A 27699-nucleotide genomic window follows, 5' to 3' on the forward strand; every position below is an offset into this window, starting at 1 on the left:
GTGGTGGCCTTCGAGGCCATTCCTTACGGTTCTTTTCACTCCAGGACTTTTCAGCTAGATCTCCTCTCACAATGAACAGGATCCCATCTTTTCCTTCACCAACGGGTTGAGCTCAGTTCACCTAATGGAGGGAAAGCGATTCGGAATGTGGAATTGGACTCTTCTCACCACAGAGAGGCTGGGGGGCTGTGATTCAAGAACATCACTTCCAGGGCCGCTGGACATCACAGGAAGCAAGTCTGCCGATTAAACCTATTGGAATTAAGGGCAGTCTTCTACGCTATCCAGACAGCAGATCACCTGTTGCGGGGCTGAGCAGTCAGGGTCCAGTCGGACAACGCCACGACAGTGGCATACATGAACAGACAACGCGGCACCAGAAGCCAAGTGGCTATGAAGGAAGTGAGCCGGATTGTAATCTGGGCAGAAAAGTTCACAAGAGCAATTTCAGCAATCTTCACGTCGAAAATTGGGAGGCAGACTACCTCAGCCGGCAGGACGTGCATCCATGGGAATGAGCAAAACATCCTGATGTTTTTCACCAGCTGGTCCAACGGTGGGGTCTTCAGGTCTACCTCATGGCATCCAGACAAAATCAACTGCCTCTCTACTGCTCTCGACGAGAGACCCGCAGGCGGTGGCAGTGGACGCACTGTCAGCACCCTGGCAGTTCCAATTTGTCTATCTGTTCCCTCCATTCCCTCTTCTCCCTCGAATCCTACAACGCATCAAAAGGGAGAAGGCCAAGGCTCTATTGGTAGCTCCGGACTGGCCTCACAGAGCTTTGTATTCCAACATTCAACTTCTGCTGATCGACAATCCGTGGCCCCTGCCACTGAGAGAAGATCTATTACTTCAGGGTCCTTTAGTCTATCCAGACTTAAAGCGACTACGTTTGATGCCGTGGCTGTTGAAAGGGCCATCTTAAGATGTAAAGGGATTCCATCCACGGTAATCACTACTATATTTAGAGCCCGAAAAGTAGTTACTTCAAAACATTACCACCGTATCTGGAAGGCTTATGTTTCATGGTGTGAACGTGGAGGCTCTCTGCCTACAGAATTCAACCTAGCCAGATTTCTGATTTTTTTTTCTTTTTTTTTTTCTTCTAAAAGCAGGTCTGTGTTTGGGTTCTCTAAAAGTTCAAATTTCAGCTCTCACGGTTTTCTTCCAAAATAAATTGGCCTTGATACCGGATGTGCAGACCTTTCTGCAAGGTGTGATTATGTTACAGCCACCCTTTGTTCCTCCTACAGCTCCATGGGACTTGGATCTAGTCCTTTCCTTCTTACAGTCTTCCCTGCTTGAACCTTTAGAGTCTGTGGAGTTAAAATACCTTTCGTGGAAGGTAACACTACTTCTCGCACTGGCATCAGCCAGCAGGGTGTTGGAACTGGGAGCTCTATCCTGTTGTCCTCCATACTTTGTATAGAGCGGAACTCCGTACGAAAATGGATTTTCTTCCTAAGGTGGTTTCGGCTTCCAACATCAACCAACCTATTGTGGTACCGGTTCTTCCACAGGATTCAACATCATACAAAACCTTAAATGTTGTTAGGGCTCTTCGGATATATGTGGAGAGGACTGCAGCCATATGTAAAAAAACAGACACTATTTGTTTTGTATGATGCTATTCATCCTGGTTGGCCAGCTTCCAAACAGTCGCTGGCTTGCTGGATTCGCCTGACCATCAGACAGGCGTACTGTATATGGCCTCATCTAGGGAACCTCCACCTTCTGTTACAGCGCATTCCACTCGCTCAGTGGGTGCCTTGTGGGCGGCTGCTCGCGGGGTTTCCATGGAATCTCTTTGCCGGGAGGCTACTTGGTCGGGCCGACATACCTTTGTTCGTTTCTACAGATTCCACACGTTTGCTGCTGCCGCAGCGCAGTATGGCCGGTCTGTTTTGCAGGGTTTTCGGCGCTCGTGATGGGAGCGCTGGGACGTCCCCACTGTCTTGAAGCCTCCAGTGTTCCCTAGTGGATGAAGGAGAAAACAGGATTTTGGTACTTACTGATAAATCCATTTGTCCGATTCCACAGTGGCCACTGGACGCCCACCCTGCACTGTTCCTTCCTGCACATTTGTTGTCATTTTTTGTTATGACTGTTAGAGACCTGTTTGTCTATTGTTGTGTTTCTGTTTTTTCAACCTTTTCAAATGTTTTGTGTACTTTCGCCTCCTCCTCTTATCTTTTGTCTTTTTCTCAGCTCCCCTCAAGCACAGATTCCTAACACTGGGGCTTGTAGGGGGGTATAGAGGGGGAAGAGCTAGTCACACTTCAAAATATTTAAAGTGCCAGCTCCACTTAGCACAGTCTATACCCCACTATCTTGAAGCCTCCAGTGTCCCCTGTGGAATCGGAGAAAAGGATTTAACGTTAAGTACCAAAATCCTGGTTTCCATCCACTTAACCATTGCAGCTTTAAATGAAACTCAGGTGTTCTGGACATCAGCGGATTTTACTCACCGATAATGTTTCTTCTAAATACTCCCATGGAAGCCTATATTATGTTTTTTTGAGACAACCGTATAAGGAGAGGCACTCAAAAAGACAATGAAGAGGAGGAGCTAGGCTGTAGTTAGTGGAACCTGTGAAAAAATGTCCTGTCTACATCTAATGGAATGGCTGACTACCCATAGTGAGGGCTGCCATGTAGCAGTGAAGAAGAAACGCAATTATCGGTAACTATAATCCACTGTGTTCTCTGCTATCCTTCTGTGCTTTTCTGTCACACATTTATATCATCCGTAGACAGTGGCATACAGCATGGCTTTACTGTACTATCTGCTTTTATGGAAAGTATTACCAAAGAGCAACTTTTGTCATGCCCAGGGCAGTGAACTAAAAGGCTTGCATACGCCAATAGTGTTTCTTCTAGCACCCTGCACCTGTCACAACCCGTGTAGTTCCTCTTTCCTGCATGGGTTGTTGCTTTCTGCTCTGGTGCTTCTAGCACACACTTCAGCTGAGTGTGCTAGAAGCACCAGGACAGAGAGCAACACCCCAATCAGGAAAGAGGAACTGCACAGGTTGTGACAGGTGCAGGGTGTTAGAATGAACACTACGCCAATAAATTCAAGTTATTAAAAGAGGATAAGTGCTATTTCAGTAGATTTCTTAATTAATGGTGTGCCACGTGCTAGATTTTTGAGGCCTCACACCTAGCCCTGGGTTTTTGTGGTGAACATAGCTTAGTGTCCTGGCTGTGACATTTAAAATACTTTATTGCATGACATTTAATAGAATCAGATAATGTTATTACAAAAGGTAATTTCCTTTTCCATACACAGTCTCACGAGAACCATCTACACAGGTTTAGTCTACTTTCTACGTATTTAGTTTGATTTGAATGTGAATTCATGTTGTAGGTGCCCACCTTAGTGCTAATTTGATGTGTTTAGAAGCGGAGGGAGAACTCTCTTGCTTCCAGTTGGCAGTGTGTCACAGTCTTAGTTAATGCAGGTTTTATTAAAGGGTATCCTTTTATACAGCAGGCTTTTGCTAACTGTTGCTCCACCACGTACAGACATGTCAATCCTCGTCGATCCTCCGTGCTTAATGAGTCGCGTTACAAAGGGCACATGAGAGCCACCGGGCGTCCTTTTTGCAGCAAATGCATCTTATGCGAATAAGATGCACGTGCAGACTTTGCCGATTAAAATATGTGCCATATAGCGTTCCCGCTAGGCTGTTTTAGCAGGGCCTGCGCCCTGCCCTATTTTGAAATTCTAAAATGCGCTGTGCTCTTATGGCAGCACCCCGCTGAAACAGCCGGCTGTGTGCTGCCACCACATGCGGGCCACAGTGTCCCGGTGAAACAATCACCCTTCACTCTGCAGGGAGGGCTTTGGGGCTTCCCAGCATCTCCGTAAGTGCTGGGCATGCCCCGTGCAGTGACGAAAAGGGGGTGCGTCTTAAGGACATGCCCCTTTTTGAGTGGCCACGCTTCTGGCGAGCTCTCTGGTGCCAGGCTTCCTGCCGTCCTTTAGGCTTTGGCATGAACACTAGGCCATGTGTAGTATGTTCTGTGGCCAAGTCTGTAAAATCATCACAACGAAACTTGGTATGGAAAACTGTTGCTGACACTGTGACGTAGCATTTCGTATACAGACACATACACATGCCGCATATCATATTAACAAGCAAAGTTTGCTTGTGCAGTTTTTTTCTTTTTTTTTAGCCATACATTGCGCATAAGATGCTTTTGTGGTGAAAAGATGGTCAGCATGAGTAACCTTGCACGGGACTAGGCGTGACTGGAAGGGCTGTTTAAGGTGACTGCAGCAACAACGACGAAGGACACATCTGTATTTACCTTTTATTATAACAAAACTGTAAATGGACCGTTTCAACAAATTATGAATAGATAGAATTAATCTATTTTCTCATTTACATTATCCAATATCAATACTGCTGTATTCTGATGCTAGTGTGCTTTATCACGTGGAAGAGAAAACTTAGGGCCTGATTCAGAGCCGTTCGCTATTTGTGGTCGTTCGTTCAAAAACAAGGGGTGGCTATTCAAATGATCCGTTCGCAAATTGCAGTCTGTTCCCACCTCTAAGTCTGAACGAGCGAGCAAAACATACGCTCGTTTTTTTTATAAAAACGCCCCCTGGCCGCACGCACCATACGTCATGTCCGCTATTTATTAGATTAATCGAGTACATCGTACAGCGTATGAACTGCTCGCTATTCTTGTGGTTGGTGTTTTCAACCGCTATTTTGCGAGCAGTTCTGAGTTAAAAAAAGCCAAGTGACGTGGTCAATGACGCTGCTGTATTAATTATGCACTCCCTTAAAACGCCCGTTTTGACCTTTAAGCACGCCTGCGTTCGGATCTCCACTCCCCGTTTTCAAGCACCTTCCCCTGTTACCACCCACATACGCCTCATTCTGTCACTCAAAATAGCAGGCCCTCGCTATATTGCGTACCAACGATTTTCGCCCGCACTGACTGGTTCGCGCATGCGTACTAAAAACCGTACGCATGCGCAGATGTGCGAACATCGCTCGGAACGAGCGTACTGCCGCTAGCGAGTGGCTCTGAATGAGGGCCTTAGTTGGTTTGAAAACTAAATCTATTTCAAAGCAAAATAAGGATTCCCATAACTGAAAATATTTGTTTTAAAGTTTATTTTTCATGGCAATTTGGTCAAAAAAGGAAACAAAATTTGAGGAGGTTGTGATATTAATGAGTGGCAGCATAATAATCGTAATGTATGGGATGTAGTTAGTGGTCTATAAAGTACTTATCTTGGGATCAAATGGAATGCAGAGCTAGTTCACCAGTAAATTACAACAGCCTAAGGATGTGCTTTGTTTGGGCAACACAGGACACTAATACAAGAAAATCATCCAGATACAATATTTCCATGGTTATAGCCGTGTCGTTTCATTACAATTGTGTGTTCAGTTCACATGTCGCATCTTAGGGACCAGTAGAGCATCTGTATTTGGCTGGCAGTTTACACAGTGCAATTCATTACTGAGAAAGAGCAAGACCTAACTGGCTGTGTGATAAGCGTAACAAAGGAGAGAAAGAAAGATCTGTATATGGCACACTGTAATTTAAAACATAACTTTTATTAAATCATATTTAATATAATTTGAATTTAAAATGACAAAATATATGTGACAAAGTAAAGTGAAAAAAGTGCCATTAAATGTATAAGTGTATATTAAAATACACTGTGTGCCTGTGTAAGTCTTCTTCTTATTCTAGATATAAATGTAAGTCCCTAATCTTAATTAATGGAACAGAACATTTGCCAATGTGTAGAGTGCACATGGGTAGATAAGAATCATATTGATATGTGTGTATATATACAGTACACACACAGATTCTCTTATTGTCTGTCTATAAGAACTAGCATCCAAAATCTGGATACAACATTCTTATACAAGATACTTTGCAACAAATGTAGCTATCATTCTTTTCTTATCATTAGGCAGTCAACCCAGCATGCAATGTGAGCAGTTGTCTGTCTTCAGTTTTCTGTAATGAAACTTTTTGCCCGTTGTTATTAAACTTGTCTTCTGTGGGGAGGTATGTGCTTAATCTAGAGTCTTTGCATCTGTACTTAATGGAGTTTCCTATTCATGTATACCTCAGGCTGGGAGCGCCTTCAGTACAGAATTTTGGATGAGGCGGGTTTCCTCTAGGAGAGCAGCACAACAGAAGATCCTCTCGGTGATTGCTGAATGCTTAGATGGTTTTGGCCCTGGCTGTACAGAAGTACAAAAAATCCTAAATGCGCGATGTCCTCTAGTACGGTTTACACACCAGCCTGCAGGCCTTCCATGTGACCTTACAGCAGACAATAGGTATTGTATTTAGATATCTGACTTCTAAGGTGTGTGTGTGTGTGTGTGGTGTATAATGATCATTAATAGTTACTGATTTTGTGGGAGCCTGTTACTTGTACACGTGTGAGTATGTTAACACAGTCATGTGGGAAGGAGCACACAGATTAAGGATCCAGCTGCACATTGCCACGCCAATGATTGTAGATTAAATATCAGATTCAGGCGTCTGATTTTCCCCTTAACCAATCCAATGTAAAAGTAGAAGGTCCTTTAACCCTATGGTTTATTTATGTTTTACATTTTGATGATATGGGATATCAGGTGTTTGTCACCTCTAGAGGAAATGACGTTTACATCCATCTTGTTCACTTAGTCAGAAAGCGATTGATCCCAATTTTTGTGTGTTCTAGAATTGCACTGACCAGCTCCGAGCTTTTGTACATATACGGTAACATTGACAGCCGAGTGCGAGCTCTGGTCTTCACTTTGAGAAGTTGGGCTCGTGTCCATGGAATCACCAGCTCCATTCCCGGACACTGGATCACTAATTTCTCCCTCACCATGATGATCTTATTCTTCTTGCAGAAGAGAACCCCTCCTGTTATTCCAACACTGGATCATTTGAAAAGTCTGGCAGGTAAAGTAGAGAGGATGGCGCCACCATGGCAATATTCTACATACTTCCATGATTCCTTGGGGAATAGGGCTATGGAGTTACCATCAATGAGCAGGTTAATCTACTACAGCATTTACCCCAGATATAAATGAACATAAACCTTGATTGGGTGCGTTTAGAGTAACGCTTTGAGAGATTATTTCTTCATTGTAAAATAAGAAGCAGGGCAACTACTGAGGTTAGTAGAGATTCGCTGCTCAAGCAATGGGCAGGAAGGTAGAATGAATAATTGGATCTCACCAAAGCTGAATACTAATTTTATTCCAGCAAAGGTGCCACAAGCTCATGTAATGAATGGGGGATGTTTGAGCGGCGCCCAATAGGATACCCTTACTCTTGCAGCCTAAGGAGAGAAAAGGGATTTCCATCCAATCCCATAGAATAGCAGGAATAAAGAGGAATATCTCCAGCACTGGAGGCGGTTATGGCAACAATCTTGGTTCTACCCTGATAAAATGTATCTGTCACACAGTGCTGTGGATAGACTCTCTTAAAAGGAGAGCTACAGTATACAGTGTTCTGGGACTGTCCTGATAAGTATCTCGGCTTCAACCAATATAATGATGATCAACCTTTTACTCACACAGTTAGCTATATTATAAAGTAAGAGTGAACAAGTATAATTGTAAATAGTATATTTTTATTTATTAATGGCGTCAAAAAACATACAACTACTGTCCTGGATAAACAAATTGCATAACGTTTTTCTCTAGTGCAGGCAATAATTGATGAAAAAACTTACAAATTATTTAAAATAAAATTTAAAACTAAATACATTTAACACCATATCACATTATAAAATAGGACATAATTGATATACAAAAATAAAAAAATAAAGCATTAATAAAGATAAAAATTTCACTTTAAGTTGTGACTTGTTTCACGGCATCTAGCCGCTTCCTCAGGCAGTTTACACACATCTAATTGGAACTGTTGTTCCCACGTCACACTAGAGTGCTTGCATGCAATAACGGTTTAAGCAAAGGTTTGCGGTTCTGTTTCTTCTAAAATACATTTCACTGTAGAAGCCTAGGACTCTCAGCAGCAGTATTAGAAAATATAATGTGATTGTTTCCAGTGGTAGGTATAACTTAGAAGCTACGCATATGGGCTGATTGAGTTGTACGCAAGTCCTTTGTGCGGATAAATGTTGTGATTTTTCATACTGTGCATGTGTTAGAGCCGAGCATACGCAGCTGCAGGAAATTCAGTCGTACACATTTCTATTGCATATCCACTTGTGGCTGAATGGGTGTAACTGGGCACTTGCATGTAGGCTCTGTGTTCTGTAGACGGAGTTGGGGGTACACAGAGATCTGGCTGATTTCGGACGGATCTGTTGCACCAGGTATAGGGCTTGTACACATGCACTCTCACAAGGCTTTGTAGTCAGAATGACTTGGTAACATTATGAATGTCGAGAGGCTGCAGTTAGGGCTTAAATACTGTAAATACGCTATGCCGACTGTCAACATGCACAGTGTTGACAAGACTGTCAACATAACGTTCATGTCAACATTCTGAATGTCAACATTTCATACCAAACTTCTCACAAGTGGATGGTTGGGGTCGGCGTAGCCACACATACACCCATCAGCTAATACAGTAAAATCACAAAGCAAGATTTGCTGATTCCGCACTAGACAGACGGTTATTCTATAATTATAAGAGACCAACTCTAATAGAAAGTATGTCCTATAATAGGATAATACACAATTGTAGCCGGTAGGTGGTACACCTTGGAGTAGGGTACAAGTATACTCGAGGAGTGGTCCATAAGAATGGGCCAAAAGCAGAAACTCCTTTTGTGTTGCACTCTTAAAGTATTATTTTTCAGTTTAAAACTTAACTTTTAATAACTTTCATATAAGAAAGACGTGGTACAATGATATATAGTAAACAGACAATCGGTTCCAGTAATTGAAGGGGATATAATTCCTATATTTTATACATAGTAAGGCTCTAATGGGACTATAGTCATAATGAGTGGATTCACATACATATATTTGTTCACAATGCTCTTCTAACATAGACAGGTTCCCATTAAACGTGCAATCATTTGGAACACATTATTTTAGGTATATTAACTCACAAAAGTATTGAGCAAAGTTTACATACATATATGAGCTCCCAATGAGCTATACAGAGAAAATAAAAAAAACAATATACATAGAAAACAGCCTAGAGATCTCACTATATTTGTTACATTTCAGATGAATAGCTCAGAAGTAATATTGTTTGTCAGGGGGCAGCTCCCATTCATCAGCAAAAAACATAAATTATTGATAAATTACCATATTGTTAGTGAGGGTAACTTACACCAGCTAAATATAACCAGGGAATCATGGCTAACTCAACTGTCACAATGAGCAAGCAGGACTATAATATGCTCCCTGCAAAGTATAATTGTTCCTAAATACAGTGAGTTAGGATAATAGGGAGTAGAGACAGTTATATCCATGTGCATTGAACGGGTTAATGAGAGGGTGGCCTGGCCGGCATTGAAAGGAGAAGAGCGCACGCTTCTGCTGTCTCGCGATACTCCGGCCCTGTCCATGATATGAATTTACATTGCAGGGGCAGAATTTGGCTGGCACCAGATGAGCGAGCGTATTGAAAATACCTAACAGTAAGAGGTGTTCTCCCAACCAAAGCTGTTATCTGCTGTAATCCCCAGTGGGCACTCTATCCCTCTGTGTTCCGGACTCGTAAGCACTACACGAGGACCCGGAAGATGCGGCTTCCCTATCACGCACATTTCACCTCGGCTTGGGAACATTCAAGACTGGCTAACTTCCTAATAAGGCATTATAAGGCTGAGCCACTGTCTGATTGACATATCGCTGTTTGTAGCAAAAGTGTTAAAATGTTTTATAATGCATCAATAGCTGACATTTATCACTAGATAGGTAGGTGTGGTTGAAAGTTCAACGTTGGAATGGTTTAATCCTGTCCTGTATGGAATCAACAAATTTTGCTTAGTGGATTACATTAAAACCACCTGCATTACATTGTGTAGGTCCCACTCGTGCTGCCAATACAGCTTTAACCTGTTGAGGCATGGACTCCACAAGACCTCTGAAGGCGTCTTGTAGTATCTGTCACCAAGACGTTAGCAGCCTATCCTATAAAGGGGGGTATCCACTAGGCGATTTTTGCAAGCGATTGCATGATAACGACGTCGTTATCGTGCAATCGCGTATGCATCGGGCATGTTTTGGTCGGAAGCAACCAGCGATGCGCATGCACGCTGGTCGCTTCCGACATCTATCATCGCCTGTACATGCCAGTCAACCTGACGATCCCGTCAGGTTCAGCATGTGCGGGGATGATGGATGTGCCTGGACTGCACGAGTGAACGTTCAGTCTAGGCACATCACTAGATATACAAACGAGACCACAATTGCAATGTCGTAATCGTGCTCTCGTTTGTATATCTAGTAGTGGATACCCACCTTAAGTCCTGTAAGTTGCGGGTTGGGGCCTCTATGTATCAGACTTTATTTTCCAGCACATCCCACAGATGCTCGATCGGATTGAGATCTGAGGAATTTGGAGACCTTGAGCTCTTTGTCATGTTCCTGAAACCATTCCTGAACAATTTTTGCAGTGGGGCAAGACGCATTATCCTGCTGAAAGATGCCATCAGGGAATACTGTTGCAATGAAGGGGTGTACTTGGTCTGCAACAATGTTTAGGTTGTGGTACATGTCAAAGTAACATCCACATGAATGGCAAGGTTTCCCAGCAGAACATTACCCAGAGCATCATACTGCCTCTGCCGCCTTACCTTCTTCCCACAGTGCATCCTTGTGCCATGTCTTCCGCAGGTAAATGACGCACCGGGCCATCCACATGATTTATTAGATTAATCGAGTACATCGAAAGGCGTATGAACTGCTCGCAGTGCTTGTGGTAGCATTTTCCTACCGCAATCATGCGAGCAGTTCAGGCTAAAATACAACCAAGTGACGTGGTCAATGACGCTGCTTTGTTAATTATGCACACCCTTAAAACGCCCGTTTTGACTGTTTGGCACGCCTGCGTTCGGATCTCCACTCCCCGTTTTCAAGCACCTTCCCCTGTTACCACCCACAAACGCCTCATCCTGTCACTCAAATTAGCAGGCATTCATTATTTTGCGAGCACACGATTTTCGCCCGCACTGACTGGTTCGCGCATTCGTACTAAAACCCATACGCATGCGCAGATGTGCGAACATCGCTCGGAGTGAACGAGCGGCCGCTTACGAGCGGCTCTGAATCAGGCCCTATGTGTTCTGACCCCTTTCTATCATAGCCAGTATTAACTTTTTCAGCAATTTGTGCTACAGTAGCTCTTCTTTGAGATAGGATCACATGGGCTAGTCTTCACTACCCACATGCATCAGTGAGCCTTGGGCACCCATGACCCTGTCGCCGGTTCACCAGTTGGCCTTCCTTGGACCACTTTTGGTAGGTACTAACCACTGCATACCAGGAACACCCCACAGTCTTCTCGCCATCACAATATGAAGCTCATTCAGAGTCGGTTGTGAGCGCTCACAACCGACTCGATGTTGCCCCACAGCGCATGCGTACGACGGAGCAGGCTCCGTCGTGCGCATGCGCGAGACGCGGCTAACGGCGGGCGCTCCGTCGTTGGTGGTCTCGTAGCAGACTGGGCGAGCTGTCGATGTTGAGTGACAGCTCGCCCCGTTTGCTGGGCGGACCGGGGACGTGCCCGGCCAAACAGAGGCGTTCCAGTCGGAACGCTTGCCGTTTGGGGGCGGCCCCACTGACATCATTGCTGATGTCAGTGGGGAACTTCCTGCTCGAACAGAGCAGGAAGCTCCCTGGGGCTTACGAGTGCCCAGACCCTACCCTAGGGTCTGGTCGTAAGCCCCGATGGTCGCGATGGTCTTGACCATTGCTACCATCACCCATGTCGGTCGTCAGAGCTGTGGGTGTTAACCCACAGCTTAACTATCGACAAGGAAGCGGCCGTTCTGGATGCAAGCGGCCGCCCTGATTCAGAGCGACCGCTTGCATCTAACGACCACCTCTGAGTGAGGCCCTTTGTCCCTTGTCATAGTCGCTCAGATCCTTATGCTTGCCCATTTTACCTGCATCCAACACATCAACTTCAAGAACTGAGTATTCACTGCTGCCTGATATATCCCACCCCTTGACAGTTGCAATTGTAATGAGATAATGCTATTCACTTCAACTGTCAGTGGGTTTAGTGTTCTGGCTGATGGGTGTATGTGTGCAACTCTGCATATGAGCGAAGAGCAACATTTATTTCCGAGCGCGCTATGCAACAGACTTGTGTGTACCTATGAGTCTTGCCATATTCTGTAGTTGCAGAATGCTCTCTGTTGCAGGTATTTGCCTGTACAAGTACTTGGTCTGTTAATTGGAAACCTGTAATCCATAAATTTGGCAGTAATGACATACACACAGAAATGAAACTGTATTGATGCCAGGCACAGTGTGGGCATAAGCGAGAGGTAGTAATTTAGATTTAGTCTAATAGGAAGTTGCCCAAAATTACTGGAAAAAAAAATGTTATTTGGAAAGCACAGGCATAAACCTCCCAGGGTATAGGCCCCATGTGCATTTTCTGGTGTATAAAATACTGCTTTTAGCAATGCTTTTACTGTCGAGTGAGGTCAGTAAGGCATACCCCACCACACATACATTTAGTAGTGTCTGTGAGGTAATGAGACTGCATATGTAGTTCTGTATGTGGGGTGGGGTATGAGGTCAGTAAGGCATACCCCACCACACGTACATTTAGTAGTGTCTGTGAGGTAATGAGACTGCATATGTAGTTCTGTATGTGGGGTGGGGTATGAGGTCAGTATGGCATACCCCACCACACGTACATTTAGTAGTGTCTGTGAGGTAATGAGACTGCATATGTAGTTCTGTATGTGGGGTGGGGTATGAGGTCAGTAAGGCATACCCCACCACACGTACATTAAGTAGTGTCTGTGAGGTAATGAGACTGCATATGTAGTTCTGTATGTACTACTACTATATAGCTTGGTCATACAGACTTCTTTAATCTTTCTGTAGATTAATGAATTGACTACTTGAGTTCTGAAACATGGATCTTTACTTTTGTACCTGGCCATAAAAGCTGTAATTAATTTCTATAATGTTGGGTTCTGCCATTGCTGAATAAATTTTTTTTCTTATTTTATTGACTGCTTAAAAATATGGGCATAGTACTGAGTAATACAAGCAAGCAGGAAATCCTCTATCTTCAAGTCAAAACATTTCACTCACATTTGTAATACTTTTGTCCAGTAAGTTCCATGTTGTATTTTCTACTATCTACTTGTGGAAAATGTGGTGCATTTTTGTTCTACTATACATAAATTGGTCCGCTAATGTTTAATGCGTTCCTGCAAATATGACCTGCATTTAGTACAGCCAGTCTGTGGGCTTAGTACTTATGCCTATGCAGCCTCACAATTACAGGGAGCTATTAGCCTCACCAAGTCATGGAATGTATATTTTGTTTTTTTTTATCCAGCTCACAAAATGCTACTTCTAATAACTTATACAACAGGTATACTTTAAATATGAACCACCACCACATTTTTTTTTTTTTTTTTATAATTACCTGCATTTCTTTTTTTTTAATTCTAGTTAAAAAGGATAAATGCATTATAGAAGGCAATGACTGCACGTTTGTCAGAGATCTTAACAAAGTGAAACCTTCTGCAAATACAGAGCCACTGGGTAAGTTAAATAGCCAATAAGTCTGAATGTTGAAATAGGTCATATAAAAAGCCAAGAAGGTGACATAGGTAAGTGAAAGAGCTCATGGGTCTAAGGGCTCTATTTATTAACATTATTTTTACTAAAATAAAGTGAAAAAGGGTGTTTTCACACCCTTTTCACATTATTTTAGTTTCACCTGTAGTTATTACAGGGCAATTGGAGTAGAATTAGTAAAATTCTACTCCAACCCCCAGTATCACTTATTTTTAGTAAAGCAGATCGCATTTCCCATAATTGTAATGGGAAATGTGATCCGACCAGAGTTACTAAAAATAAATTGTAAAAAAATACCGGGGGAAGCCCTGTGATAATAACGCCACCTGGAGGTGGCGTTATCCAGGGTCTCCCCCGGTTACCGGGCTACCACTCTGCTCTAACGGGGAGAGCAGAGGCGGGAGCCGGTACCAGTAATCAGCTATGTGGTCTAAGCAGACCGCAAGCTGATTACTGTAAAAAAAAGAAAATAAAAATTTAACTTTTTTTTTTTTTTTACCTACCTGAATCCATGGACCGGTGATCGGGCCTCCGGTGATGGCTCCTCTCCGGTCAGCTGGTCTCCCATAGTACATTGGGGCCCGGTCATCAGGTGATCGGGCCCCAGTGCAGTATGGGAGATCACCTGATCGGGAAGCCAGGAGAAGATCACCGGAGGCCAGGAGGATGCAGGTAAGTGTAATGAAGGGAGGGGGGGTCGCGGGGGGCGGGGCTTAGCGTCGGTGGGGGGGGTAGTAGCGGTGGTCGGTCGGCGCATGCGCGGGCTCTTAGTCGCGGTATTTTTTCCCGAAAATACCGCGACTAGAGTGCGGATGGGATCCGCAGGGACAGAGCTTTATCGCAAGCTCTGTCCCTGCAAGGGATTTATAGTAAATCCCTGTGATATTGCCTGAATTCGCAATGCGAATTCACTCGGTAATATCACACTACAATCCGCATTCAATATGTGGATTGTAGTAAATAGAGCCCTAAATGTGGAGAAGTGGTGTGAAATTTCCCTCAATTTTCACGTACCTAATCTTGTATGATATTTTGTTACCTGGCTCAGTGACTACTGCTTTGTTCATTAGTATCCTTAAGTAGATGTACATTACATCTAAGTACACGGTTTTCATATTAAAACACCCCTTCTATGTCTCTCGCTCTAATTTTAAGGATCGTAAGTACATAGATTGACAACCATTAATGATTTTGGCGTCAGAAGGATAATGCTCCGATTGTTTAGATCGTATTACACCTATAGTCTGCTTAGATAATACTCCTTAGTTCAGCAGGCACACTGTAGTATGTTATAACTTGTGGCTCCTTTAGCAATCATTAAATCCAGGTAACGAGACTGTATTGATTCATTTGATATGGGCAATTCAATATGAAAATATGGACATAGAGCCTAACATAAAAGTCAGCTCAGGTACAAGATGTTGGCATTATTAATCAGTTGAAGTGCTCTGTTTTGCTAATAGAGGAAAATGATTTTGATTTATGATCTAGTACTTCATATTAGGGTTCTAAAGAGTCCCAATATGATCACACATCAAAATAATTTGATTTGACTGAATGAAACCATGTTATGAGCAGGCTTCATTAATTTGCATATAAAGCAATAAAAATATCTGTTTGATTAAATAATCACATAATATCTCAACAGTAGTACAGGCTGAGTCTCCCATATCCAAATATTCTGAAATACAGAATATTCCGAAATACAGAATTTTTTAGCATGACTGAGATAGTGAAACCTTTGCTTTTTGATGGTTCAATGTACACAAACTGTTTAAACCACAAAATTATTGAAAATAGTGTATAAAATTACCTGCAGGCTGTGTGTATAAGGTGTATATGAAACATAACTGCATTCTGTGTTTTAGATTTGGGTCCCATTCCCAAGATATCTCATTATGGTGTATGCAAATATTCCAAAATACGGAATATTCCGATCTCCTAAATACCCTTGGTCCCATGCATTTTGGATATGGGAGACTCAACTTGTAGTTGCATTTGTAGGAAGCGAATATAGCATGGTGATTCCTTTTATTCTATTAAATAATGTGCTCCGTTTACACAAATTGTCATACTTTTACAAAATGTATGTACATGTATCACCTGGATCTCCCCATCTTGCAATAAAATTGTGAAAATTGTGAAGTTAATTCTGGAAGCCGAATTTACCAATGTTGTATACAGAAACTTAGGGATCTATTCATTCTGTTAATTATCTGGGTCGGGTAGACCCCCGATAATCACCTTTCCTACTCACCGAAAATCATCGGTCTCCCCGAATGTTTCAGTGAAACATGGCACTGCCGTGTCTGACTTGGCAGTGCTAGTGCGTCTGTTTGAACTAGAGTTCACAAAGGCGCACAAAGCCCGGCAACCAGCGGAGGCATCCAAAGGTTCCCTATTTGCAACCCAGGACTCCTCCCCTATGGGAAGGAGTGGCTTGCGGGAGCAAACTCCATCTGAAGTTGGTAAATGCTCCCACACTTGCGCTCCGAAAATATAGTATTTTTCGGAGCTTGATGAATTTAGGTCCCCATACTAGTGTGTATGGGGACAGCGGGTCACATCGGGAGTGAAAGGCAAGCAGGAGTTATCTGTACTATCGCCTGCGTTACCTGTATGATGAATGGCCCGGATACTTCTCCAAATGTAGATGAACATTTTCACTTTCACCTGCTTTTGTAGAAATTAAGTGATGATGAATAGACACCATAGTAACAGCCAGGTCTCATGGTGATTACATTACTGACTTTGAAAGTAGGCTGATTTATCAAGGATAACTTACACAAGAGAGCACTATTTATATGTGGTTTATTGTGGGCTGTTGTGGTGATTTGTTCACATTAGTGGTGGCAGTTGTATAATATAATAGAGTTTATCACTGTAAAATGTTACCGGTGGAATTGCCCATATGCCAGACTTGTACATCTATCTGTGTGCGAATGAGCCTGAATCTGTATACAAAGTGCCACGATACAGCAGCCACAGCTCTTTTTCATGCCAAGTTCCATTGTGCTTAATCTGCGACTTTGAAGATATATTGAAAACTAATTCATGTTTCTCCTAAAGTCGCAGCCCAGCGTGTCTGGTATAGATTGAGTGGTGGTTCGCTGCGTCTGAGTCGCTACGCCAAAACATTCGGTGCCAGGTTTCTCCCACCACATGGCGTATTGAGGCTAGGTGTATAAGGGTGTATATATTTATTTATATATATATATATATATATATATATATATGTATGTATATATATGTGTGTGTGTGTATATTTATATACACACACACATATATACACACACATATATATGTACACACATATATGTGTATATTTATATACATGTTTAATTATTTTTTTCCTTTTTTTTTTTTTATATATATATAGAGTTTTAAAAATATGATATATTCAATCGATATGTCAATTGATGTCCAGCGTTTATTCTACGGCGAGTTTAACCACTCCCAAAGCAGCTACAGGGATCAATTATTGATTAATTAAGTACCCATCTGCGCTCTAAGTGAATGCTGGTATTGGTAGCCTGTTGTCCAGAACACCAAGCATTCAGAAAGCTCCACTTGCAACGCTTTGGGTCTGTGTGGAGAGTACGGTCTGTACATGAGAAGCTCATATGTGTAGAAAGTACTGAATATCTTAAAAGGAGAATTAACAATTATAGGAGCATCAGGAAGTTGAGTACCTCCAAAATGTCAGGGGTCCGAGGCATCCGACTCCTACTCAGTTTTAATTTTTGAAGGATTGAGGTTTATTTAAAAAAAAAAAAGTCTGGTGGAAATTTCCTGCAGAGCTGAAATTACATCTCACTACATCCAATTAATTGGATGGAAAAGCCTTTACAAAATGTTGGGATAATGAGCTATAGCCATAAGTTATGAAGCACCTAAGCATGCTATTTGGAGTAGTAGGATACAGCTGTTGGGTATCACAGGCAGGCCCAACAGATCAGTGCTGTAATAATGTGCCCTAATGGTAAACCTCCCCAAGATTTTTATCTATTCCAATGTTTCTTCCAGATACTCTGATCATTGAATTCCTAGAATTTTATGGAAAGTTTGACTTCAACTCAGATTGTATAGATATTCGCAAGGTAAATATACTCTGTGGTCTGATTATGTATGCACAGATACTTTTCTGCTTTTGCTCAGGGAATAATTCTGCGGCAATTTCAATTTAACCTGTTTGAAACATTCAGTATATCAATTATGTTGAGTGGATTATTTTTTTCACCTTAAGGGGCAGATACAATTAGCTGCTGTTTTTTTTCCGCATGGCTAATGCTGCAGGCCTCAATTATTAGGCAGTTTCCCCTCTGTTAATACGTGTTGACAGCTTGTTTCCGGGAATCTCTGGGTTATCCGTGTCGGTAAGCCCCAGAGGGTGCATTTCATGCAGATTTTTCCTCATAGCACCTGAGGTTGCGAAGAAAAACCCTCAAGTGCATCCTCTGGGGCTTACCACGCTGGGCAATGACACTAATTGAATAGCTCAGGGCGGTAAACCATACGGCTAATTGAATCTCCCCTAAATCTTGTACTCTGGAAGCAGTGGTTACAAACATACACAAACTAGAAGAATGTAAGGCATAGTAACATTGATAACCAACTTAATAATACAGTAATGAAGATATAGAACCTGAAGAAGACAGAGTTATTCTTTTATATGTTTATTATTGGGAGGTGGTAAGAGGAATCCGGTCATACACAGCTGTCCAAGTGTCCGTCATTTACCAGGTCATTCCTCACCTATGCTGGACAACTTCCATACACTCTGCTGTATTATTCATCTAGCACATAAGCTGTTACAGATACATGTGGCCCAGGAGATTGCCCGCACGATATATGCAGGAGTTTATATACTGTAATACCTGCTCATTCAAAACTTTAATGAATTTATGTTTTTTTACTGCTCTGATACTTTTTTTTAGACTGTCACATTATTTTGTCTTTAAAGGGCACAGAAAAGAATAAGCCAGAAAGCTCTCCATTATACATCCAGAATCCATTTGAACAGACACTTAACATAAGTAAAAATGTCAACCAATCTCAGGTTCACAGATTTGTGAATGTGGCTCAGGAAAGTGCTTTTATTTTACAAGAACATATGAGCCCATCTTCTAGTAGGAGCAATAAACCCTGGGGTTTGGCTGCAATACTGCTCAGCTCCAGCCCGGAGGGTTCTTCCCCCACCAAGAAGAAGAAGAAAGTAGAGGCCCGTGAAAGAATAGTCAGTCTCTTGGAATCTTTGAAGAAGAAGAGCAACTCCGACAAGACAGACAGCAAGCAAGATGCAGAACACTGAGCTTGGTGACTCCACTATACCCACCAAACCAATGGTGTCTGGTTATACCACAGCCACGTGCTAATGAACAGTTTATGGCCTCCAAGCTGTACTTGACTGGTTTAATTTTTGTAATCTTCCAAAATCAATTTTATATTTGACTCTTAACACACATTACAGGAGCCCGATATGGCTTTGGGCATGACCTGGCAAATAGTGTATTTTAATGCAACGTGGTGGAAAGTGCAAAAGACACTGTAAAGGTAGGCAGCTAGGCCAGTCATTAAAAGGTGGCTGTTATAGTAAAGCTTGCGCCGTGTGTGGAGGAATGCTATTACTTATATACCACTAGCATTCTGCAGATCTCTGCTGTATGATCTGGGAGATTGTAAATTATACTGCAGTATAATGTAGATGTATTGAATAAAGAACATGTTTGTGCAGCGGACCACTCACATGAACATCCAGTGTTTATCAAGTTCTCAGATTGATAGGTGTCAGCAACCTAGCTAGTTTCTATGAAACGGTAAAGGGCATTGGGGCTATCATGAAATATAGCTTGTGTTTTGAAGTGTACGTGCTGCCTCCCCTCAGTGATGGCAGCCATTTTGTGAGAAAATGCGGCTTATCAGGTCAATATGAACAAGCTCATACCTCCCAGATACACCACTTATGGTGAGATAGTCCTGATTTGCAGATTCATAAGAGGTGTTTACATGCAAATAATGCCAAAGCTGAGTGGACCAGTGCCATAGCTCATTTTGACACAATTTTGCATGTCTGAATGTAGGGAACTATGCAAGCCACATCATGCCCTGCATGGTAATTACTTCCTAGTGGACTTATGAGCTGCATTTTCATGAACATTGGTTCAGGCAAATAAAATGCGTCCTCCATGTATCTAGAAAATTCTGTAGTGTTTTAATTCGTATTGCTTTATTAAGATGCCCCTCTAATGTATTTGGATGTGTCCGTCACAGTTCAAATCTCAATGTCACAGCGGTTTACAGAGAGCTAAAGGTTTCATGTAATCCATGAAAAATCTAGACTGGTAGAAATCTGTGCCAATAAACAGCAAACTAAACCTATACAGATGTCTGGATCAATTTTTAAAAAAATGCCCTTCACAGTAATGCCAGCATCAACAGTTCATTTAAAAAGAATCTGTACATTATTTTCTTTCTGTCTTCCATTTTGCTTTGCTATATAGTTTGTAAATGACTTGAATGGAAGCAAAGTACTGCTATTGTATACAGTAAAGGTCCTACATGCCATCTGTCAGGTGGCCAGTTACTGTAGATAAGGTGTCAGCATACAAACAACTATGACTGTCGTTAAATAGACTGAAAACTGTTTGTGTCATGAATCATATCAAACATCAGAGTATGCATACCTCCCAACTGTCCCGCTTCCAGCGGGACAGTCCCGTTTTTATGGGACTGTCCCGCCCGCGGGCCGCAGTGTCCCGCGGTGGGGGGGAAGTTGGGGAGAGCACACCCGCTGCTCTGCCTAGCAGAGCAGCGGGTGTGCAGAAGGTGAACAGATGCCATGCGCATCGCACGGCATCTGTTCACTAGCGTAGGGAGAGCCTGGGGGGCTGCCCAGCATATCGGAGAGTGCTGGGCACGCCCCCTATAGTGACGAAAACCCGCAAAATGTGGGAGAGAAGGTAACTCTGATGTAAGGTGAATCTTGTCTTTATACAGACCACTATTTAACATTCAGTTGTAATATCAATGATCGTGCATCATGGAGGGTAATGATGGATGTATCCGCTACCTATACCTGTAACATTAAAGGAGGCGGGCATGTTTAATGTTGCGCAGAGGAAGGCAGGACTTCTACCTATTACGTTACTTTGCAGCCAGTGCACAGACGCCTGAAGATGCATTGTACAGATTTCCTGTTTCCTAGGTAACAGGTTTTTTTTTTCCTCTCCTGTGTCACTTATTACTATCCAGACTTGATTCCAACACCAGTAAAAGGTGAATCAGTTGTTACAGTTAGTGGTTTCTTTTTATTCCAGTCTGTAAACTTTAACTCACTCACAAATGCTTCTCCTGCTTGCTTTGGATAGAAGGAAACACTTCATCATATTTTCATATTTTGTGCTCCATATATAGACATTTACATTTGGGAGTTTAGTTGTACTAAATGCAGAAATATTTAAAAATATTTACTACATTGTACCTAAATGTAGAAATATGGAAATGCTAAACTGGTGACAATCACACCCCAATCTTTATCTAAAGGTGCCCCCACACATACCGATGTCCTCACGTTACGATTTTATGGCCAATTTCCTCATGAACTTTCACGAGAGCTCCCTTGCCATTGTGATCACGATTTGGAGTTAAAAATGTCCAATCTGACTAAAGATCTATCTTGCAGCCAATGCATTGTATCCCAGATTGGCTAATCTGCCCTACAGCACGGCAGATCAGAAGATGCGATGTACGACGAGCGGGGACGCGCATCTGCATCGTGCTCGTGAGTATAAACTCACGATTTGTACTTTTTTTTTTTTTACCCGATTCGTCGTCACGATTCGTCGAAATCGGCCAAATCGTTTAAAATGTCGCTATGTGTGTGGGCACCTTAAGAATTTTATTCTTTTTCATGGTCCCTTCATTTCATAATGTCTGATTGTTAATCTCCCTTTTCTCACATTATGCACATATAACATAGTTATAGTACTGTAGACAATGTGCACTAATTAATTTACTGATATTAAAAGAAGTTGCAAATCACCATCTATTATGCAGAACTGGTTATCTGTGCTCCGATAAGGATTGATTTCCTTTTAATTTCATGCTACAGATCCACATATATGGCTTAAAAGATAATGCTTCCTTCCATTTTGGACAAGTGGACATATGCACTAAAGCAGTGGTCGGGGAACAGGGGTAAATTACCCCATTTGGGGTAAAACTGAAAAACCTGGGGGTAATGGATGGACAGCCGGGCATGCATATATATGAATCATTGCATGCCCGGCTGTTTGTCCATTAACCCCAGGAATGGAGGTCACTGGCGCCAGGGGTAGCGGTGCACCCAGCGTCAGTGACCTCCAGCCCGGCGCCGCAGGGAGGCTCTATGCCAGACGCCCGGCTCCTTCCCTGCAGCGCCGCGTTAGCCGGAGGCTAGAGTTCTCTTCTGAACTCCAGCTTCCGGCTCTCTCCATGCGCACTATGGGAGAGACGTCATGACGTCTCTCCCATAGTTCCGAGGACAGGACGGTGGCGGATGCAGGAGCGGGGATTAAGGCAAGTTTTTTTTTTTTTTGTACTAGCGGCACTACCACAGGAGCATTATATGGGGGCACTACTATAGGTTTTCTTTCCTTTCAAATCAAGAGGGTAAAGTCAGCGTATCTAAATATATTTGGGGGTAAAAGGTAAAAAAGTTCCCTGACCCCTGCACTAAAGGGTTTCAATGTCTACAATGTTCTTTTATTTTAGGTTAGTCATATTTCAGATAATTTTTAGTGGGCTAGAATTGCTAATACTTCAAAGAAGGAAAACTAGGATTGTTGCCAATAGCAACCAGATTGTAAATACCATTTCCTAGAATGTATTAGATACATTATAGTAAATATCTGATTGTTTTTTTTAAGGGCAACACCTCCACTTTTCCTTTGTAGTAGTTTAAGTAAACTAACCATTATATTTTTGGTCTTTAAAATATATTCCATATAAACTATTCAATTCATGATCTGAATAGTAGTGGGAAAGCAAGTAATCAAATCTCCCAATGTGAGTGAGTGTATCACCAAGTGTGCAATGTGTTTTACAGTTTGGTCAGCAAATTACATGATTGTTTATTTTAAACTGCACTCACACCTTAAAGTCACCAATGATGTCAGGAGTCAGCCATGTTGTAGACTTCACAAACCGTATGAAAAAAATCAGCCTATTAGTGCACTGTTAACTGTCATTAAGGTGTGAGGCATGAAGTCTTGTGCCTCAGTGATTTCACAAGACTTGATAGGTGGAATATTGGTAGAGCAACCAGAAAGGCTGCCTTGACTGCGTTAGGCCAAAGGCACATTAAATGGCTTATTTATTGTTAAACACAGTACTCTAGTAGGTACCTTTTTGGATGTATCTCGTCACACTAAATGGTATATGTAATAGCCTGCGGTATCGGCGAACTCCATTCGAGACTGCCTGATGTTTTAAAGTAGCAGTCATTTAAAATGCAAAATCAAGCTGGTTTTGCCTTTTTAAATGCCTGTTTCATTAAAACATCGGGCAGTCTCGCACGGAGCTCACCGATGCCGCAGTTCGCAGGCATTTACATTTACCCCCAAGACTTCACACTAAGCTAATTTATATGAACATTCATGTTGTGATTTGCTGACCAGAAATGAGAAGACTCTCACATTTGGAAATATAATTAAAACTGTGACGGAGAAGAGGGGTGTAATAGGTTCAAATCCCGACAGCGGCAGCCCGACATGGGTGTAGATCTCGGTCGTCCCTAAGGTAAGTATCGCTAACCTAATTTCCACCCCCCGACCCAAACCCTCCCTTAGGGGTGCCTAACCCTAATCCCCCCTTCCCTGCAGTCTAAACATAAGTCTCCTGGGGGGGGGGGGGGTGCCTAACCCTAACACCCCCCCTTCCCCTAGCCTAAACCTAACTCTCCTGGCTGGGGTGCCTAAGTCCCCCCGGGAGCCCTAAACCTAACATGCCCCCCCCCAGCGGCTATCGGCGCCTGGCTTACCTTCGTTCGGTATGCCGGGCATCAGTCTTCCGGCGTATGGTTAATGACGCCTGTCATTAGTACCACGCCGCGATTAGACAGTCTGGAAGCCAGCTGTCTGCATTTAGACCGTCGGCTTCCAGACTACAACACCAGAGAAGACTAGTATAGATATAAATCCTGCTGTTGGGTTTATAAACTGTCACAAAATAACTAGAATAGTGTGAACCCACACAGCTACCATATATCAGTTGTATTCATGTGCTCAATATTACTAATGTGACATGTTAACAATCAAAATGTTCCATAAGCCAATATAATTAATGTTGATGGAATCAAACATTTCTGATATCAAAAAGTATGATCTCAGTTATAGCAAAATAACCAAAAAGAACTACACATATTTTTCTGATCAGCTACACAAAACATATACCACGAATTTAAAATATAATTGTCTTGTTTCCGGAAGTACAATTTCTTTGTTTTGCAAATTACTTTTTTTTTTTTGTTTTATTTACAGTCTAGCTCTCTAATCTCAATGCACAGTGAGTAACAAGCATGCCGTTCTAAAGACCAATTGCACAGGACAGCCCCCACTAACTGCAAAATCAGCTGTTAGTGGGGGCAGTGCTGTGGGCTGAAGGACACGTGAGCATTTCACAGGCCCAGTAAACGCAATATGCATGCAAATGGGTCTGAAAATTAAAATGTATTTGTTTCAGTAAACCACACCTCCGTTCCCAATATTATTTGTGTTTGGGAGCATTGTGGTTTTTAGGAATGTTGTCTGCCCCATTCTATGCTGTTACCTCATGTGCATCGAGTACTGTAGAATATGGGAATAAAACTGCAAGTCATCTTGTTTGCTTTGGAGACCTGCCCAATGTGTTGGCTTTTGAGTAGGGCTTTACTGACATTTGACCCTTGTGGTGTTCAAATGGGAATCTGTATGATATAATGCTGGACGGGATGCCACCTCTGGGGGTCTCTAGTCCTAACCTAATCCTCAGGCTACCACTTTTATACTTACCTTCGGCATTTCGGCGTCGGTATAACTATGTCCAGCATCCCATCCGCCGGCATCTTAACCGCATTCCGTTCCAATTCCAGTGGGTACCAAACCTTAAATTCGGGTAGTGTGTGAAGTCACATATGCAAAAAGATTCAGTGGAGCATTCTCATTACATGTGAGGATCACCCTCTTATTACTACTCATGAATATTTAATACCAGCATAGACCATGGGGCATATTTACTAAAGTGCAGGTTTTTAGAAGTGGAGATGTTGCCCCTAGCAACTAAGATTCTAGCTATTATCTTGTAGAAGGTGCTGGAGAAATGATCAGTAGAATCTGGTTGCCATTTGTTTTAATTTAAGGAGCAGAATCAGAATAGGTTTTATAGTCCTGCAAAGCTGGTACTCTATGTGGTGGTGGAAGGGGAAGGATATATAACAAAGGAAGTAATGAGAGCTCTGCGAGAGTGCCAAGCTGTAGGAGGGTGCAGTATATATGATAGGTTGTCACAATACAGCCATGATTTTACTAACAAGCTGTTCCCTACAGACCGTAGCGTTACGATGAATAAATATTATCAACATGCTAAATTATCACACTGGAAAAACTATGATTTATAGGTTCTACTTCAGCAGATTGCATCATTACAGTATCTGCTCCAAGCTTTTGAACTGTTATAAATGTAAATCGACTTCTAGTGATCTTAAAAGGCAAATTATTTGCCATTAAAGGTTCTTGGAGTTTAATGTGTGCTGGCAGATTTGACACATTTGATTGATAAAACTTTAAATAATGGGTTATAATGGATAAGAATCTGATATTAAGATACTCACCGGTAACAGATGGTGTATTTGAATATCACTGTGCACCTAAACTGAACATGGAAGGGAACAAATCTGAGTCTTGTTAAATTGTAGAAAACGTTTTCTTATAGAATTTTTTATATTTAATGTCATACATAAAATGGACGTCTACATAATTTTGCCAAGTTGATGTTCAAACTGTTTTGCACTTTTTTTGTGTTCAATTATTTAATTAAAATACAGTATTCACCTAAATTGATTATTTTAATATTAATGCTCCAAGTCACTAAAACAGATGAGGTACCATGCCTGAAACCCAAGTGATGCTGGAGAAACACCTATCTAGGACTATATTTGAATTTCAGTGTTCACTACACAAGCTTGTCATGTGTCACACTGACCAATCAGTGCTCCTGACATATGATGACAAGCCTTACGTAGGAATCATTGAACTCCAAAATTCTGGCAACAACTGACTGTGGTGTATTGCCCATCAGAGGCGTACAGGGGTTGCATGTCTTCCAAACAGCAACATTTTTAGGTTTCCTTTCCGTGTGTCTCTGATAGGGGAGGAGGTTTAATATCAGGAATCTGAATGGGTGGTCATCTCTTACCTTTCTTGTTGCTTTCCCTAATTTATTATAGATTTCCCACCCTTCCCTATGTATAATGGGAGTTGGTATACTGTATTTACTGTTCCAACACGGTTGAAGGTCTCTGCAAAACAGTGCACTGCACAGAAGCTAAACATTAACTTATTTCGAACTGTAAAGAAGAAAAAAATAAAAATTCAAACAAATTCAGGGGTCTATGTACTAAGCAGTGAAAAGTGATAAGTCTGTGATAAGTACCAGCCAATCGGCTCCCAACTGTAATTTTTCAAACACATCCTGTGAGATGACAGTTGGAAGCTGATTGGCTGGCACTTATCACAGACATCACTTTTCACTCTGTCACTTATCACTGCTTAGTAAATAGACCCCACAATCTCTGAGAATAATTGTCTTTTATGTTTTTATGCATTTTATGATGTACCAGTATTTTTCTCATTATATGCACTGGAATTTATTTGACATAAATGTGAAGATATTTACCTGCTGATCGTGCACACATTCATGCTTGCTGCTATTATCGCTCACTGGCAAATGTGTTCCAGGTTCTTACAAGTCACATGGTTTGCCAGGATAGCATGGGTATAAATACAAACCTACATTTTTAGTTTGATAAACAAATCAGTGTATAAACTACTTCTGTTCTATCTCTTTAATTCATTTGTATATCACATCTTGTCTGCTTTGTTTAGAGATAGCCATGAACTGTATAATAAATTACTAGGGGAAGTACCTTATTGCACCATCTTTGCCTCTTTCCACATCAGACACTAAAAAAAAAATTTAAGGATCATATCAAGAAGCGCTCTGACTGTATACACCACTCAACAACTGTGCCTCCTATTCATTTCTCCATCGGAATCTTAACAATGCAAACCTCTCTAAAACTAACAAATACTTATGTTATCAGCTGATTTTCTGCAGTGTTCATGGTTGACACAAGGTACTGAAAGGGGCAGAATCGATTAAGTGCGAGACTCCATCTGCAGAGTTGGGCTGTGCCTCAAAACAGGCATTTATGGTAACGCTACGTTTACTACTTTCTGTTTGCACCTTACAAGGTGAAATAAGTGGATTAGCTCTGTTTTAAGTAATAGTCGTTGTTAGTAACAGTGCTAATTGAACTGCTTTTGGCACTAAAGCTGGCCATACAGCAGACCAACTTTCCTCCAACCATCCAACTAGTTGGTTGGTTGGTTGGAAAGAAAATCCGGTAAGGGATGGGAGCAAATGACCACTTGAGTTCATGGTCAGGTTCTGCAAACTATTCCTGAACAATTTTTACAGTGTCAGGGTGCATTTTCCTGTGGAAAGAGGCCACTGCCATTGCTATGAAGTTGTGTTACCTGGTCTGCAACTATGTTTAGGTAGGTGGTAAGTGTCAAACTGACATCTACATGAATGCCAGGACCCAAGGTTTCCCAGCAGAACATTGTCTCTGCTGGCTTACCTTCTTCCCATAGAGCATCCTGGTGCCATCTATTACCCAGCTAAACAATGCACCTGCACCCAG

The 27699-nt window shown here is 42.0% G+C and overlaps 1 protein-coding gene across 1 annotated transcript in view; it reads left to right on the forward strand.

Moving 5' to 3' along the window:
• MTPAP (mitochondrial poly(A) polymerase) overlaps nucleotides 1–19959 on the forward strand; it is a 33168-nt gene extending 13209 nt beyond the window's left edge. Inside the window, exons 5-9 of the mRNA XM_088455536.1 lie at nucleotides 6121–6332; nucleotides 6725–6951; nucleotides 13632–13724; nucleotides 17787–17860; nucleotides 18724–19959. Coding sequence (XP_088311662.1) covers nucleotides 6121–6332; nucleotides 6725–6951; nucleotides 13632–13724; nucleotides 17787–17860; nucleotides 18724–19071 — 954 coding nt within the window. The 3' untranslated portion in view covers nucleotides 19072–19959. The remainder of the gene's footprint in view (nucleotides 1–6120; nucleotides 6333–6724; nucleotides 6952–13631; nucleotides 13725–17786; nucleotides 17861–18723) is intronic.
• The last annotated feature ends 7740 nt before the right edge of the window (nucleotides 19960–27699 follow it).

This window comes from Taudactylus pleione, unplaced genomic scaffold (assembly GCF_031769625.1).
Source record: "Taudactylus pleione unplaced genomic scaffold, aTauple2 ptg000659l, whole genome shotgun sequence".
Taxonomy (NCBI): domain Eukaryota; kingdom Metazoa; phylum Chordata; class Amphibia; order Anura; family Myobatrachidae; genus Taudactylus; species Taudactylus pleione.